The sequence below is a fragment of the Sciurus vulgaris genome (genome assembly GCF_902686455.1).
Source record: "Sciurus vulgaris genome assembly, chromosome: 1".
Taxonomy (NCBI): Eukaryota; Metazoa; Chordata; class Mammalia; order Rodentia; family Sciuridae; genus Sciurus; species Sciurus vulgaris.
Genome location: NC_136461.1, coordinates 30,051,810 through 30,067,534, shown reverse-complemented (window position 1 = coordinate 30,067,534; position 15,725 = coordinate 30,051,810). Strand labels below are relative to the sequence as shown.

Sequence of the window (15,725 nt, the reverse complement as noted above, 5' to 3'; positions counted from 1 at the left end):
CAGAGTTATCCTTCATCACATCACACCAATAGTTCTCTGCACAGCATTTGCTACTCTTTTTTTTGTTGTTGTTGTTGTTGTTGTTAGTGAGCCTTAAACCCAGGGGCACTTTACCACAGAACTATATCCCAGCCCTTTTTATTTTTTATTTTGAGACAGGGTCTTGCTAAGTTGTTTCGTGTCTTCCTAAGTTGTTGAAGTTGGCCTCAAATTTGTGATCCTCCTACTTCAGTTTCCTGAGTTGCTGGGGTTATAGGTATGTGCCACCAAGCATGGCTATCTGATATTTTTTTTAAGAGCAGGATTCTCTGTTTTTCACTACAATATCCCTACCAAACTATAAATAATTTTAATGTGTCTTGTATTGTTAGTAACAATATTTATTCATTTGAAATATTTTTGAGAAATGCTACTATTGTTAATGACAATAAAAGCACATGCAATTGATGAACAAAGTGCTGTTTGGCAAAAGTTAAGTTGCCCAAATTCACCCAGGAAATTCATGATATAGCTAGAATTCAAACCTAAGCCTACTGACTCCATAGACTATTTCAAAAATGCTACCTCTGTTCTACTTAAATCTTGATTTTCAATAAAACCAGCTTATATCATAACCCTTCAGAAAGCCTTCTCTATTTCCTCTAAAATGGAAATAGCATTGATGTGATATCTATATCTACATATCAATTTTATTAATTACCTCTACTGTCATATCATTAAATATTACTTTATGTTACCTGCTCACAACTTAAACAATCAGCAACTCAGGGAGTCCTTCAGTAAAAGCCCTTCAGAGGTTGTTCTACTATACTGATTAGTGTGTTACTAGTTGATTACCTAAAAATGTAGTGATTTTGGAGGTTAAAGAAGTATGAATTGACTTATTCTTCTTCCATTTCCCTTCCATTTCCATTAAGAACTTAAGAATCTTAAGTTCTTCCAATGTGTCCTTAGTGAGCTGTATGCCTCAGAAGCCAATAAATGTCTAAGACTTTTACACTCGTCTAGTTGTTCATTCTTTCCAGTTGCGGTCATCTTTGTGCTCCCCTCCTTCTACAATTGCTTCTCAGTTTCTACCCTTTCACCTAACATAACTACTTCTCATTATTGACATTTTTGTTTGCAGCAAGCATTAGCAAACTCTAGCTCACAGACCAAATCCAAGCTGCTGTATTTTTACAAAGTTGTACTAGAATACAGTTATGTTTATGTGCTTATGCATTGTCTATGGCTGCTTTTGCACTATAATGGCAGAGATGAATAGTTACAGTACAGACCATGTAGCCTGCAAAGCCTTAAGTATTTACTATCTAGATTTTCACAGAAAATATTTGCCAAACTGTAGTGAAAGCACAACTGAAACCCAGAGGGTGAGGCAATTTGTCTAAGATCCCAGAACTGGTAAGTTACAGAAGTAAAATCAGTTATATTCATTTATACGGATTTTAATTCATAGATCCTGAAGATCATGGTGTCATACAAAACAGTTTTTCTCTCCATCTTCTATAGGCTTTCTTGAGATTTCAGTAGTCTTATGCAAGCAAATGGCTTAACTCTCAAAGGCAATCACCAAAAAAGCAGAGTATAACTAATCTGAATTACCCAAAGGTACTACAGTTTTTGGTAATCTACAGGTTAAACAGAGTCCTCCAGAATACTGGATGATTTGTTGGAGGAAACAAAGCCAATAACAATGGTTTTGTTTTACAGCTTCTAACCTACTGCTACATGCATGGAATTTGACTATTCAAGAGTCCAACTCAATTACTTAAAGGAGCTAAGCAGATAAGAGAAGTAAATAAATCAGTCTAATATACAACATAATAGAAAATAAAAAAGGCCTCAAGGATTAGAAACAATACTATAAAGTTCACTAAACACAGCTGTGGGCAAGAACAGGATTTAGCATCAGAATCCCAGTTTTTATTCCTGCACTATGTCATTAATTCTTAAATGTCTTAAAAAGTCTTACCTTTAAATAACAAATCAAAACAAACAAATAATAAAAACTAATTTATTTTTTTATTAAAATTTTAGGAATAGAGTATTCAAAACAAATCACTTGAATAAATCCTTACCCTCAGGCAGCCTTACCTTCAACAACATACACCTTAGTCAAAGGAAAGTCAATATTCTTTGCCATTACTTCAATTTCTTGTTTAAGCTTTCCCTCAGGCAGAGGTGTGAATTTGTCAAATAAAGGGGCAATATAATCAGCATAGATTGTGACAAGAACCTGAAAAGTAAATGTCAGATTCAGTTATAATGAAACAATTACATTCATCCCAAATTTGAGAATAGAAACATTCACTCTGGTATTCCCAGATTCAAACAGTCCCAGATTGTAATAGCTTAATATCTGTTTTATTGGAATTAAATCCAAGTAGGAGTCTTATAAAACCTGTCAATTTTACTTAAGAAGATATTGCTACTAACCGTGACTAAGATCTGGGTGGTGATTAATAGACCACAAATGCACCTGTCAAAACTATCTTGGGAATTGCTGGAACATCATAAGCCAAGCATAACAAGTAATTCTCTCTTTTAGAGTATTCAAGATATACCTGAAGTCTGTGCTAAGCAAACATTACAAGAGATTGTGCGTTTTTACTAGAACTGTCTGTTACCTGGTTGGTTTTTCTGCTAAAATCAATTACCCATAATTCATAATTGTCCACTGTGGTTGAAACAGCACCTGTTTAGGCACTTTAGGAGTATTTCCTCTGCTCTCTTTCCTCTTACTTCAATTTGCCATATATATAAGTCCACCTCACACCCATTTTCTGATCCTGATCCCACCAGTGGGAAGTAAAGCAATGAACATCATGTAATTCAGATTAAAATAAACATCATCATCACTGAAGCTGAAAAACTGACAGATGATATTTTCTGGGGTCTGTGAACGAACAATTCGATTGTGTTGTATTATTATGTGAAGCAGGTTAGCATATGGGAAAGTAAAGATTTGGGAGATAAGAGAACAAGGAAAAGAGAAAGAAGAGAGGAAAGGAAAGGAGGTGGCAGTGGGGAGTAAAAGAGAAGGAGAGAATGGATACAAAAAAGAAGGAGAAGGGAACAGGGAAGAAGGAGCAAAGAAGGGAGAGGAGAAGAGAGGCAAAAGAAAAGTGAAGGCAGGGGGAGGAGGGCAGAAGAAAGCCGTGTTAAGTGTATGCTTTCTTTCTCTAGTCCCTCTTAAATCTCTCTTCAAAACATTCATGCTTTTAAGGCCCTGGGGTTCAGTCAAGAGTCATTAAATTATCACACTTAGTCATGGCAACTCACTAATGCACAACCCAGAATTGCCTGGCAACTGGATCATTAAAAGTGACCAATAACTAGCTTCTAAGATCTGTATGAGTCAGTATCAAGAGAAGAAAATGTATAGTCCATCAAATCTTCCATTTATAGACCTCAAAGCAGAAACCAAGGAAGTTTTTTTTTTTTTTTTTTTTTTAGTGTTAGAAACCAGGACCTCACACATGCTAGGTAAGCATTCTTCCATTGAGCTCCACTCCCAGCCCTTTTTATATTGAGACAGGGTCTCATTAAGTTGCCCAGGGTAACCTCAAACTTGTGGTCCTCCTATCTCAACATCCCAAGTAGCTGGGATTACAGGGGCGTACTATTGCGCCTGCCCAAGAGGGAAATTTATAGGAGCACCTATTTATATTTCATCTTCTTCTTAAGAACTGTTAACATGCTAGTGAAGATTAAATCACAGTAATATCACCAAGGAACTTTTGTAAAAGAAAATGAAATATTTTACTCACCAGAGAAACAACTAATGTGAACAGCCAGGCATATATAAAAAAATAGTCACCTCCAATTTTAATAATGTAAAGCAGAAGTGAAGACACAGGCAATAAAATACACTGAGTCACAATAAATTTCTTGATTGCATCTTTCATAAAAAACTCCAAAGTCTAAAAAAGAAAATATCACCACTAGAAACTGAGAAACTGTTTTTGCTTTTTTAAACAGCTAGCAAGTGAATACAAAGGATATATTATTAGAGCAATGTTTAAAATGAACATGCAGTGAGACTGTATTGTGACTGACACCAAGCAGTCTAAGATAATAAGTAAATCTCCTGCATTTTACAGCTTAAGATAAATTTATTTAAATGCTATTAGTTGAAAAACACTAAACATTAGTGCTGAAAGAATTATAGCAAGACTTTTTATATATATATTTTTTAGTTGTCAATGGGCCTTTATTTTATTTATTTATTTATATGTGGTGCTGAGACTCAAACCCAGTGCCTCACACATGCTAGCAGGTGCTCTACTACTGAGCCACAACCCCAGCCCCAAGATAGCAAGATTATTTAAACTATGACCTTTATTATATCTGTAGTTCCTTTTTATCTAAATGTATTCATTCTCTTAAGTAGCACATTATGTTAAAATTATTACCAGCAAAAGACAAAAGTAGAGAACATTTTCACATTAAAAAAAAAAGCCTATATTTTTTATTATACCTGATGGTTGAAACCATGTTTTTCTTCTATCACAAATGTATTATAAAGACTCCATGGCAAACCAGTCAATGCACTGAAAAGTGTAGCCAACAGCAGAAACACCAAAGATTGAATGATCTAAGTATAGGAAAAAAATAATGGCAGTTTTTAATGATGTAATGTAATTCATCCTCCTCACCCCACCCGACGTGGTACTGGGGACTGAACCCAGGGGGCATTACCTCTGAACTATATTCCCAGTCCTTTTTTTAAATCACTATTTAGAGACAGGATCTCACTACATTGCTAAGGCTAGTCTTGAATTTGGATCCTTCTGCCTCAGCCTCCGGAGTAGTAGGGAATATAGTTAATGTAATTCATTCTTCAAATAAACTACTAGGGAACAAGTCAGCAAATATTTGCTGAGTATTTATTCTATTCCAAGCAGTCTATTTGATTCTATGGTTAATACAAGGACTGAGATATCATTCCTGCCCTCAGAAAAAGTTTAGCTGCAAGGGAAGAAATAAAAGAATAAAACAATTACTCTTTTACTACATAAGCACTATACAAAAATAATCTTAAATCATATAGATAAAATGGTTAAAAGAATTCAGAAAAGAAACAGCAACACATGCTGGTGAATTCAAGAAGGGCTTTCAAAGTTGATGAGGCTTGAGATGCCTTTCAAGAGAGAGAAATTACTGAGACAGGAAAGGAGAGGAGAGGAGGAGAAATTTTAAGCAATTTGCAAAAGTATATATAGAGAAAACAGCACCCAATATGTGGAAGATGAGAAGATGACAAGCCTGGTTGGGATCAGGAAGGGAAACTTAAAATGGAGACTCAAAAAGTTGAACCAGGGTAAATAGGGTAGGGTGAGCCCAGTTTTTCATAAAAAGCCAAAATGCAAAAACTTACCCTCAATAGTTAACTTTTTTTCTTTTTTTTTTTTTTTTTTTTGTAACAGGGATTGAACCCAGGGGCAGTATACCACTGAGCTACATCCCTAGTTCTTTGTTTTAAATTCTGAGACAGGGACTCACTTCGGTGCCCAGGCTGGCTTTGAACTTGCAATTCTGCCTCAGCCTCCTGAGTTGCTGGAATTAAAGGCAATTCTGGCTAAACTCACTGTACATTTAAAGATTTTCATAACCTAATGCCAAATGCTTCTTTCCATTACTCCTCTTTATGACCATTTTACTTCTAACAGACAAATGTGACTTATAGTTCACAAAAGTTGATAAAGGAAGTGTGTGACAGGAAAGTTACCCTGGGGAAATGTGAATAGTATACAACCTCCAGCAGCTTTTCTCAGAAAAGTTCTAAACCAACCCAGAAAGGAGAAAATATCCTAGGACAAGAGATTCCCCAGGCAATGGGGAGAAAGGGTTTTAACCCAGTGCTTCTCAAATGTAACAATATCTGGCTCTATTCCTGTCAGTGAACACCTCAAGGCCATGGGACACAGAACATTAAAAAGTCCTGCAACATGACAAGGAGTGACTCAGACTAATACATCTTGAGTAATGGCAAAATGCATCCCTTCTTTGAGATGAACCAACTCATTTCACCTCAAATTCATGATATAGCAAAAGAACTCCAGAGTATTCGAAGTCAATAATACATTATTTGCTAAGAAGGGTCAGGACATATCTTACTGTCCAAAAATTAAGGATAATGATTATGAGACCCTTGTTTGTAGATTGGAAAGCAGCAATTTCTGCCAAAAAAAACATACTGCCTATACCTAGGATAAGCTGAGATCAACCTACTTTTCTTCATTTTTTTTTTTTTTTTAATGTAGAAAATGACTTTAGGAAGTGCATGCTGAAAACAGCATGGTACTGCACCAAAATAGACATGTAGATCAATGGTACAAAATAGAAGAGAGACAAACCCATATAAATATGGTTATCTCGTATTAGACAAAGGTGCCAAAAGCAAACATTGGAGAAAAGAGAACCTCTTCAACAAATGCTGCTGAGAAAACTGGAAATCCATATGTAACAAAATGAAATTAAACCTTTATCTCTCATCCTGTACAAAAATCAACTCAAAGTGGATCAAAGACTTAGGCACTAGAACAAAGACCCTGTGCCCAATAGAAGAAAAAGTAGGTTCAAACCTTCATCATGTTGGCTTAGGACCTGACTTCCTTAATTGGACTCCTAAAGCACAAGAAGTAAAATTAAGAATCAATAAATGGGATGGATTCAAACTTAAAAGCTTCTTCTTAGCAAAGGAAACAATCAATAATATGAAGAGAGAGCCTACAGAATGGGAGAATATCTTTACCACACGCACCTCAGATAGAGCACTAATTTCCAGGACATATAAAAAACTCAAAAGACTTAACACCAAAAAAAAAACAAATTACCCAATCAATAAACAGGCTAAGGAACTGAACAGACACCTCAGAGAAGAAGTACAATGGATCAACAAACAAATGAAAAGATGTTCATCTCTTGCAATTAGAGAAATGGATTTCATCTCGCTTTGGTCAGAATGGCAATTAACGAGAATATAAGCAATAGTAAGTGTTGACAAGGACATGGGGCAAATGGATGGAACTAGAGAATATCATGCTAAGTGAAATAAGCCAATCACAAAAAAACAAAAACTAAATGTCTTTTCTGATACACAGGAGCTGATCCATATTTGGGGGGTTGGGTAGGGAAGAATGAAGGAATTTTGGATTGTGCAGAGGGGAGTGAGGGGAGGGGTGGAGCAGTGGGGATGGGAAGGATGGTAAAATGAGAGACATTATTATCCTGTTTACATGTATGATTGCACTACTGGTGTGACTTGGCACCATGTACAGCCAGAGGAATGAGAAGTTATGCTCCATTTGTGTAAAATGTGTCAAAATGCATTCTGCTATCACGTATAACCAATTAGAACAAATTAAAAAAATAAAAAAGTACATGCTCATTGCTGAATTTTCTTGACATAAAAATTAAAATTGTCAAATTCTCCTCAAAGAAAACTACTTTTGGCATTTTGGTATATAATATACAGACTTTTTATAGATGTAGAATATGTGCATAAAGATGTATGTACAAGGATGCACACCACTATAATTTAAAAAAACTGAATCAATCTGAATGTTCATTACTAGGATACTAGTTGTATAAAAAAATCTACATGGAACTGGGTATAGTGATGCACACCCATAATTCCAGATATTCAGGAGGCTGAGGCAGGAAGACTAAGTTCAAGGTCAGCCTCAACAATCTAGGGAGATCCTGTCTCAAAATAAAAAATAAAAGGAACTAGGGATAAGCTCAGTGATAGAGTCTCTGGGTTCAATCCCCAGTACCAAAAATAAAAGAAAGAAGAGAAAAAAAATCTATATGGATATTCACATACATGCTTTTATTTACTCAATTCTGTTTCATACCCTGACTTTTCCATTCAGTAATAAGTTGTATGAAATAATAAAGCAATCGTATTTTTCCCTGTTAGATTGGCAAAAATAAAAAGATCATAAATATACTAAATATTAGCAAGGATCCATACTAATCCATGTATTTTAATGCTTTATACACCATGGAAGGCTATAAACCAAAAAAGTCTATAAACCAAAAAGTTATTTTAGAAGGGAATTTGGCAGCAGTTATCAAAATTTTAACTGCACATAGCCTTTAATTAAGTTTATTCCATAAATACTCATATATAATGCATAAAGATTTAGATAAATGATGTGCACTGTAGCATTATTTGTAATAAGGAAAATCTGAAACCAACCAATCAATAGATGAGTAATTAAATACATGCACATAATGAATACAGGCAGTTCTTGCTTCACATAATAGTCTAAAAGCATAAAAATGACTATGCAAACTCAATCTTTATATTTTAATGATCAATATAAAAATTATGATTGTTCTGTCATCTTTAAAAATTTTGGTTATCATACTGCAAACTGTTACCACCAGATCTAAATATATAAGAAAAAAATTTGGGAGGGTTGGCAGGTACCGGGGGTTGAATTCAGGGGCACTTGACTATTAAGTCACATCCCCAATCCTATTTTGTATTTTATTTAGAGACAGGGTCTCACAGAGTTGCTTAGCCCCTCCCTTTTGCTGAGGCTGGCTTTGAACTTTCAATCCTCCTGCCTCAGTCTCCCAAGCTGCTGGGACTACAGGTATGCTCCATCATGCCTGGCTGGAAATTCTTTTAAAAATAAAAATTTTTAATATACTGTTATTTCAAACATTGGAAATACTGAGGTTTTTTTAAAAACTTTCTTTTTAAAGACTTAAGAGCAGTTTGAACAACACCTGCTTTCTCTTCATGTAATTTATAATATAAAGAACATGTTCTTTCTCTGCCTTGTTGAGTTGTCATACTCCTCTCTTACAACATTTTATAATTTAAACTTTCAGTGTGAAATATCCTTAAGAGGTCCTTTTTTTGTGGAGTGGGTACCAGGGATGGAACCCATGGCACCTAACCACTGAGCCACATCCCAAGCCCTTTTTAAAAAAATTTTTAATTTTAAAACTGGGTCTCGGTAGGTTGCTTAGAAACTTACTAAATTGCTGAGGCTGGCTTCCAGCCTGTGATCCTCCTGCCTCAGCTCCCCAAGTCACTGGGATTATAGGAGTGTGTCACCATGCCCAGCTAAAGGGTACTTTAATGCAAGAGGGTTTCAGTTATCACTGCCTCTAGCCATCTTCATCATTTTCATCACAACTATATTCCTGCTGGGGATGTGGCTAAGTGGTAGAGTGTTTTGCCTGGCAAGTGCAAGGTCCTGGGTTTGAGCCCCCACACTGCAAAAACAACTATATTCTTCATTTATGTCAGTCAGGTCACCTTCACAAAGTTCCTCCTTTAGCATATCTACCTAGTCTTTAATGATAACAGTGCCAGCAATCCCATGGTCAGTTTTTGTGTCTCTGATACTGGGATAGAACCCAGGGACTCACACAAGCTAGGCAAGAACTCTATCACTAAGCTACATCACAGGCTCTTCATTGTTTTATATAATATAAATAAACACACACATAAACACACACACACACACACACACAAACACACACACACACGTCTATATAAATCTCCCAAGTGCTGAGTTTGAACCCAGGGGCATGTTTTTGAACCCTTTTAAAATCTTTTCTTTATTTTGTGACAGGGTCTCACTAAGTTGCCTTGTGATTCTCTTGCCTTGCCTCCTGAGCAGCTGGGATAATAGGCATACACTACCATATGTGGCAGTCAGCTATTTCTTCCATAACTCTATTAATATTAAATTTGAACTTCACTTCCACTGTTATCACTTTTTCTTTTTTTTTTTTTTTTTTTTTAGGGTAATAGGAGTTGAACACAGACGTGCTCCGTCACTGAGCTACATCCCCAGTCCTTTTTACTTTTAGACAGGTTCTCCCTAAGTTGCCCCAGTGGGGCTTGGATTTGTGATCCTCCTACTCAGTCTCCTGAGTGGCTGGGATTATAGTTGTGTACCAATACACCTTGTTTTATTTTGAGACAGGGTCTCACTATGTTGCTCAGGCTGGCCCTGAATCCCTGGGCTGAAGGGATGCTCAAGCCTCAGCCTCCCATGCAGCTGTGACTACAGGTGTACACCACCACATGTAGCTCAACTATCCATTTTATGGATAATTTTTTATTTCTTTGAATAACTGAATAAAAGATATGCAGTAACCAACAGACTGAAAAAATTGGCATGATTGATCACTGATCACATTAAGCGGTTGTTATTTGCATAGTGATTTGAATACTAAACAGCCTGAAGGGCAATTTATACTTCATACAATTACTCACATTATATACTATGGTAGCCAGCCACAGTAGTGCATGCTTGTAATCTCAGCAGCTCGGGAGGCTGAGGCTGGAGGATCACAAGTTCAAAGCCAGCCTAAGCGAAAGCGAGGTGCGAAGCAACTCAGCGAGACCCTGTTTCTAAGTAAAATATAAAATAGGACCAGGGATGTGGCTCAGTGGCCAAGTGCCCTACGCCAAAAAAATACAGTATGGGAACTAAAACTTGAACCATGTTTGCTGAAGAACTCACCAGTTCTTCAGTACATTAGTAAACTGGGATAAATTAAATTTTTATATCAGAACTACACAAGGCAAGGACTGTCAGTACCATGAAGCCATTAAAGAAAACAGAAGTCTATGTAAATTGACAGGAAAAAAAAACCTCTAAAACATTGTTAAATGCAAAAATCATGCTTCAGAACATTATATAAAATATGATCCCTTTAAGATAAGGAATACTTTTCATATGCATATGTATTTTAGATTGTGTTCATTCATGCAATAAAATATGTTTAATATCTACTCTGTGATTGGCATGGTTTGGCATTAATGATAGAGCAGTATAGAAAATGTATAATGTCTCTGTCCCCTTAGAGCTTAATATTCTTGTCAGGAACACAGATTAAAAAATAAGCAAGTAAATAAAACAAATTAACTGCAAATAGTTGTAAATGTTTTTATTAAAAAAAAAAATAGCCAGGTATGGTGATGCAAGCCAGTAATTGCAGAGCTCAAGAGGCTGAGGCAGGAGGATCGCTAGCCTCAGTAACTTAGTGAGGCCCTAAACAACTTAGTGAGACCCTGTCTCAAAATAAAAAGTAAAAAGGACTGGGGATGTGGCTCAGTGGCTAAATGCCCCTGGGATCAAACCCCAGTACAAAAAATAAATAAATAAACACATAAGGCAATGAACTTCACTAAAAAGTGACAGAGGGATGCTATTTTAGATGGAATAGTTAAAGAAGGCTGTCTGAGAAAGTGACATTTGAAATGAAAAGCTCCTTAAATAAGGAGCCAGCCACGTTATTTAAAAGAAACCACCACAAATCATTTCTGAAACAAGGCAGAGAATGTGTAAATAAATTGCCATACCACATATGGCAAATTAGAAAAAGAGACTGCACAGGAAAAAGAGGTCTTAAGAGTCTAATTGCTTCAGAAAAGGTATTCAGAAAAGGGACACAGAATGAGCTGTTAAAGCCCAGTATACCTACACATGTAGGAGATTCAGGATTTCAAATACACCATCAGGAAGGAAGTAATATCTGGTAATTTTCAAATAGAAGTCAGGAAGCAGTGCTATAGTATCCATTATAGATGAACAGTATCAGGTTTAACACTTTGCCCAATAACTAGATTTCCTAGAAAAGTGGATGGTCAACTCAAGCGGCTCAATGGAGATTCTAGGAGACAAATTTTCTGTCTTATCTGCTAAATGTTGGGGACCCAGACTATTTGCTTAGTGTGGGTTCAACAAAATTCATGCTTCTTTTTTAATTGCACAGAGTTGTTTCCCAAGAAGCAGCGGCCTAAACAGAGACTGCATTTTCCAGCTTCCTTGCGTCTGGGTAAGACCAAATGACAGGTTCATCAATGAAATGTGATGGCAAAGGATAGGTATCATTTGGGAGCTAGGGAAAATAAGAAGACGGTACTTCAATCTCTCTAGGACACTGAATGAAAAGTGACTGGGTCCCTAGCTTAGCACATGGAATAAAGTCACCTACTGACTAAAAATACACCTGGCTTTTATATGAGTGAGAAAAAAACTATTGTGATAAGCCACTGAAATTTTGGGGTTTGTTCCAGTAACCAATATCATCTTAATACATGGGCAGACAAGGATTGTGCAGATAGAGAAGCAAGTCTAATGATGGTGGGAGGCAAAATGTTAACTTTAGTATAAAGTTTGCCAAGCATAAAAAAAGGATTCTGACAAATACATGCTAATGAATAACATACCTCATATTCTGGTCCAAAGCCAGCATAACCACAGAACCGTCCTGAAAGTCTCCAGAGGTAAGGAATTCCTCCAAAGAGAAGAATAAGCTATAAAACAAAGCATACTTTGATTACATGTGAGTAGTACTCAAAACTACCAGGTTCAAGAGCATGTTATAAAGAAAAAAGTACAAAATAATTACAGAAGAAAAAAGACCTACTTCATTCAGGATAAAATATGCATTTAGGAATACAAACCACTGGGACATTAAGTTTAGACTATTAAAGTGGTTTTGTCTGTACACTACATATGGGTGAATTGTATGATATGTGAATTATATCTCAGTAAAGCTGTTTAAAAAACAACCAGGTGTTTCATTCACTGGTAGAAGCTAATTAAATCAATCTTATAGAAGAAGAGAATAGAATACTGGAGACTAGGGAGGGGATGAGTGGTACCAAAATACAGTTAGGAGGAATTAGTCCTACCATAACATGGTAGGGTAACTATACTATAAAACAATTTTATGATGTATTTTTTAAAATAACTATAAGAGTCCAAAAGTTCCCAACATAGAAATAATAAATAATCATTATACACTGTATACATGGATCAAATTATAATGCTGTATTCCATAAATACATATAAATATTATGTGCCAATTAAAATAACAATAAAAAACAGGAGAGATGGGGGAAGATTAGTTAATGAGTTTGAAATTAGACTTAAACCAGAGGAATAAGTTCTTGTATTCTTTTGCATAGTGCAATAATGAGTTTAAAATGATATATATTTTAAAATATCTAGAAGAGAGTTTTTTTTTAATGTTCTCATTACAAAAAAAATGTTTACGGTGATAGGCATGTTAATAATACTTATTTGATCAATACATAATATATACATGTATCAAAACATCATGCTGTATCCTAGAAATATGTACAATATTATGTGTCAACCATAAATCAAATGTTTAAGCTAAATAAATAAAAACTTTTGTCAAGAGACCACAATGAAAGCTTTATGAATTAGGAATCAAACATAGAAAGGTTAAATAATTTGTCCCACAGCTAATTAGTGATAGAAATGGAATTTGAATCAGGCTATATGGCTCCATAACTGTCTTTTCCATGAAAGGAAAACAGTCCTTTTCAGTGAGGTCAAAGTTTTCTTTGTATGTTTATTTGTGACAGGGTCTCACTATGTTGCTGGTCTCAAACATGTGGGTTCAGATTTTCCTCTCAGCCTCCGAAGTAGCTGGAACTATGGTTCATGCCACTGTGGCTAACTGAAGTATCAGTACTGACAGAGAAGTGGAAAGACAAGTTCATTTACCAAAATGTGGGATAGAATGAGATATCTCTAACTTCTCTGGGTCAGGAAATCCTGAGGTAGGAGTTAGGGATTCATAAGAGTAGGCCCTTTTCTCACTGCCTCCCTTATCTTGCAGATGAAGTGAATAGACATTCACCAAATCACCAGAACATCAGGAATCAAGAAACAACTCAGAAGGTGAAAAGAATGCATGCTTAAGAAACTCGACTAGTGGGCTGGGGAGATAGCTCAGCTGGTAGAGTGCTTGCCTCACAAGCACAAGGCCCTGAGTTCGGTCCCCAGTACCGCAAAAAAAAAAGAAAAAAAGAAACTCAACTACTGGAGATAGAGGCTCAGCTCAGTAGTAGAGGTCTTGTCCAGCACCCATGAGGCCCTGGGTTCAATCACCAGCAACACATACACACACACACCCCCCCCCCCAAAAAAAGTAACTCTACTTCTCATAACAGACACTAAGTCTGTGGAACTCATTTTGTCAAGAGGAATCAATTTATTCTTTCTTTGGACAGGACCCCAGAAATGCAATGATCAATTACATGCCTTGGTTTGAAGCACAGTATTTCTGTTGATTGATTTAGATATGGATTCTCAGTGTTTGAGAGTTATTTTGGGTTTTTTTTGTGTGTGTGTGCTGGGGATTAAACCCAGGATTTTGCACATCCTAAGCACAGGCTCTACCACTGAGCTGGTTTCTACCAAGCTGGTTTGAGGGCTTTAGGTACTATCATATTTCATGGCTTTATCTTTCCAATGTGCTTTCCATTTTTTAAAATATTTTTTCTAGTTGTCAATGGACTTTTATTTTTATTTATTTATTTACATGTGGTGCTGAGAATCGAACTCAGTGCCTCACACAAGCTAGGCAAGTGCTCTACCACTGAGCTACAACCCAGTCTATGTGCTTTCTATTTTTATGTATGTATTTATTTATTGTGGCACTGGGGACTGAAACCAGGGGTACTCTACCAGTGAGCTATATCCCAAAACCTAAGGCCTCACTAAATAGCCTTGGCTGGCCTTGAACTTGTGATTAAGTTGCTGGGATTACAGATTATATGCCTTTACTTCCAGTTTGTATTTATGAGTAATACAGTGACTTACGTATTTTTAAGACTACATAAAATGACATCATATTATACTTATTCCACAATTTGCTTTCTGCACTTTATTTTTTTTAGATCCATGGTGATCTTTAAAATGTATTTGGTATTTTTAGCTTGGTTTTTTTTGTGTGTGTATGTGTTTGTGTATGTGGTGCTGGGAATTGAACCCAGCATCTGAAGCATTTTAGGCAAGTGCTCTACCACTGAGCTACATCTCCAGCCCTTTTTATGTTACTCTGTTTCAAACAGCCTGGCTAAGTTGCCCAGGCTGGCCTCAAACTTGTGATCTTCCTGCCTCAAGTCTCCCGAGTCACTGGGATTACAAGTGTATACCAGCTTGTTCTCTAAAATTTTTAGACCAAATTATACTTCCATCCACAGCACCTGAGTGGTCCTATCTTCCACAACCTTACCTATACCTTGTACTAGCCACTGTTTCAATTTTTACCAGTATGCTGGGCTAATTTAATATCATAGGTCTCAAGTCTGACTTGTAGTCATAAGCAGCAACAGCAGCAGTATGTATTAGAAATGCAAATTCTTGGGACCCAATGCAGACCTATGGAATCAAACACTGGTAGCTGGAGGCGGGGGGTGGGGGGTGGGGGGGGGTGTGCAGTTCCAGGTGATTCTGACAAGACACCAACATTTAAAAATCATTCAAATAAATTGCTGTTTATAGGCTTCCCTACCTCTATGTTCAGGCATTTTCACTTTATAATTATCTCAACCCTGGAAGTAAGTAAACATTGTTCCCAAAAGACATGCTTTGGCACCATTATTTGGCATATGCTCTATTGTTGAACTAATTGACCTGGGTTGTCATTTCTTTTATCCTATTCCCAACACTAATAAATAATGTAGAATTAAGGATTTATAATGCTTTTGGTGAAAGGCTAAAACACCTATTATTAAAAGTCCAGCTTTTAAATAAATATCAAGGGTAGTTTTAATATGAACTTTGAATGATTTATGAATGCATTTGGAAACTGCTGTTACAAATCTTGTTTAATTTACTTTGGGGACTGAAAAACAAAGCACAGTGAACTATAAACTTTCCCTATGTTAATAATCTTACTGAGCACACTCCAGG

At 36.3% G+C, this 15,725-nt stretch overlaps 1 protein-coding gene across 1 annotated transcript in view; it reads right to left on the bottom strand.

Annotated features, from left to right (window-relative positions):
• ZMPSTE24 (zinc metallopeptidase STE24) overlaps nucleotides 1-15,725 on the bottom strand; it is a 49,145-nt gene that overhangs the window by 24,983 nt on the left and 8,437 nt on the right. The window contains exons 3-6 of the mRNA XM_079113470.1: nucleotides 12,218-12,304; nucleotides 4,481-4,597; nucleotides 3,771-3,923; nucleotides 2,095-2,236 (exon numbers count right to left, since the gene is read on the bottom strand). Of these exons, the coding sequence (XP_078969596.1) occupies nucleotides 2,095-2,236; nucleotides 3,771-3,923; nucleotides 4,481-4,597; nucleotides 12,218-12,304 (499 nt within the window). The remainder of the gene's footprint in view (nucleotides 1-2,094; nucleotides 2,237-3,770; nucleotides 3,924-4,480; nucleotides 4,598-12,217; nucleotides 12,305-15,725) is intronic.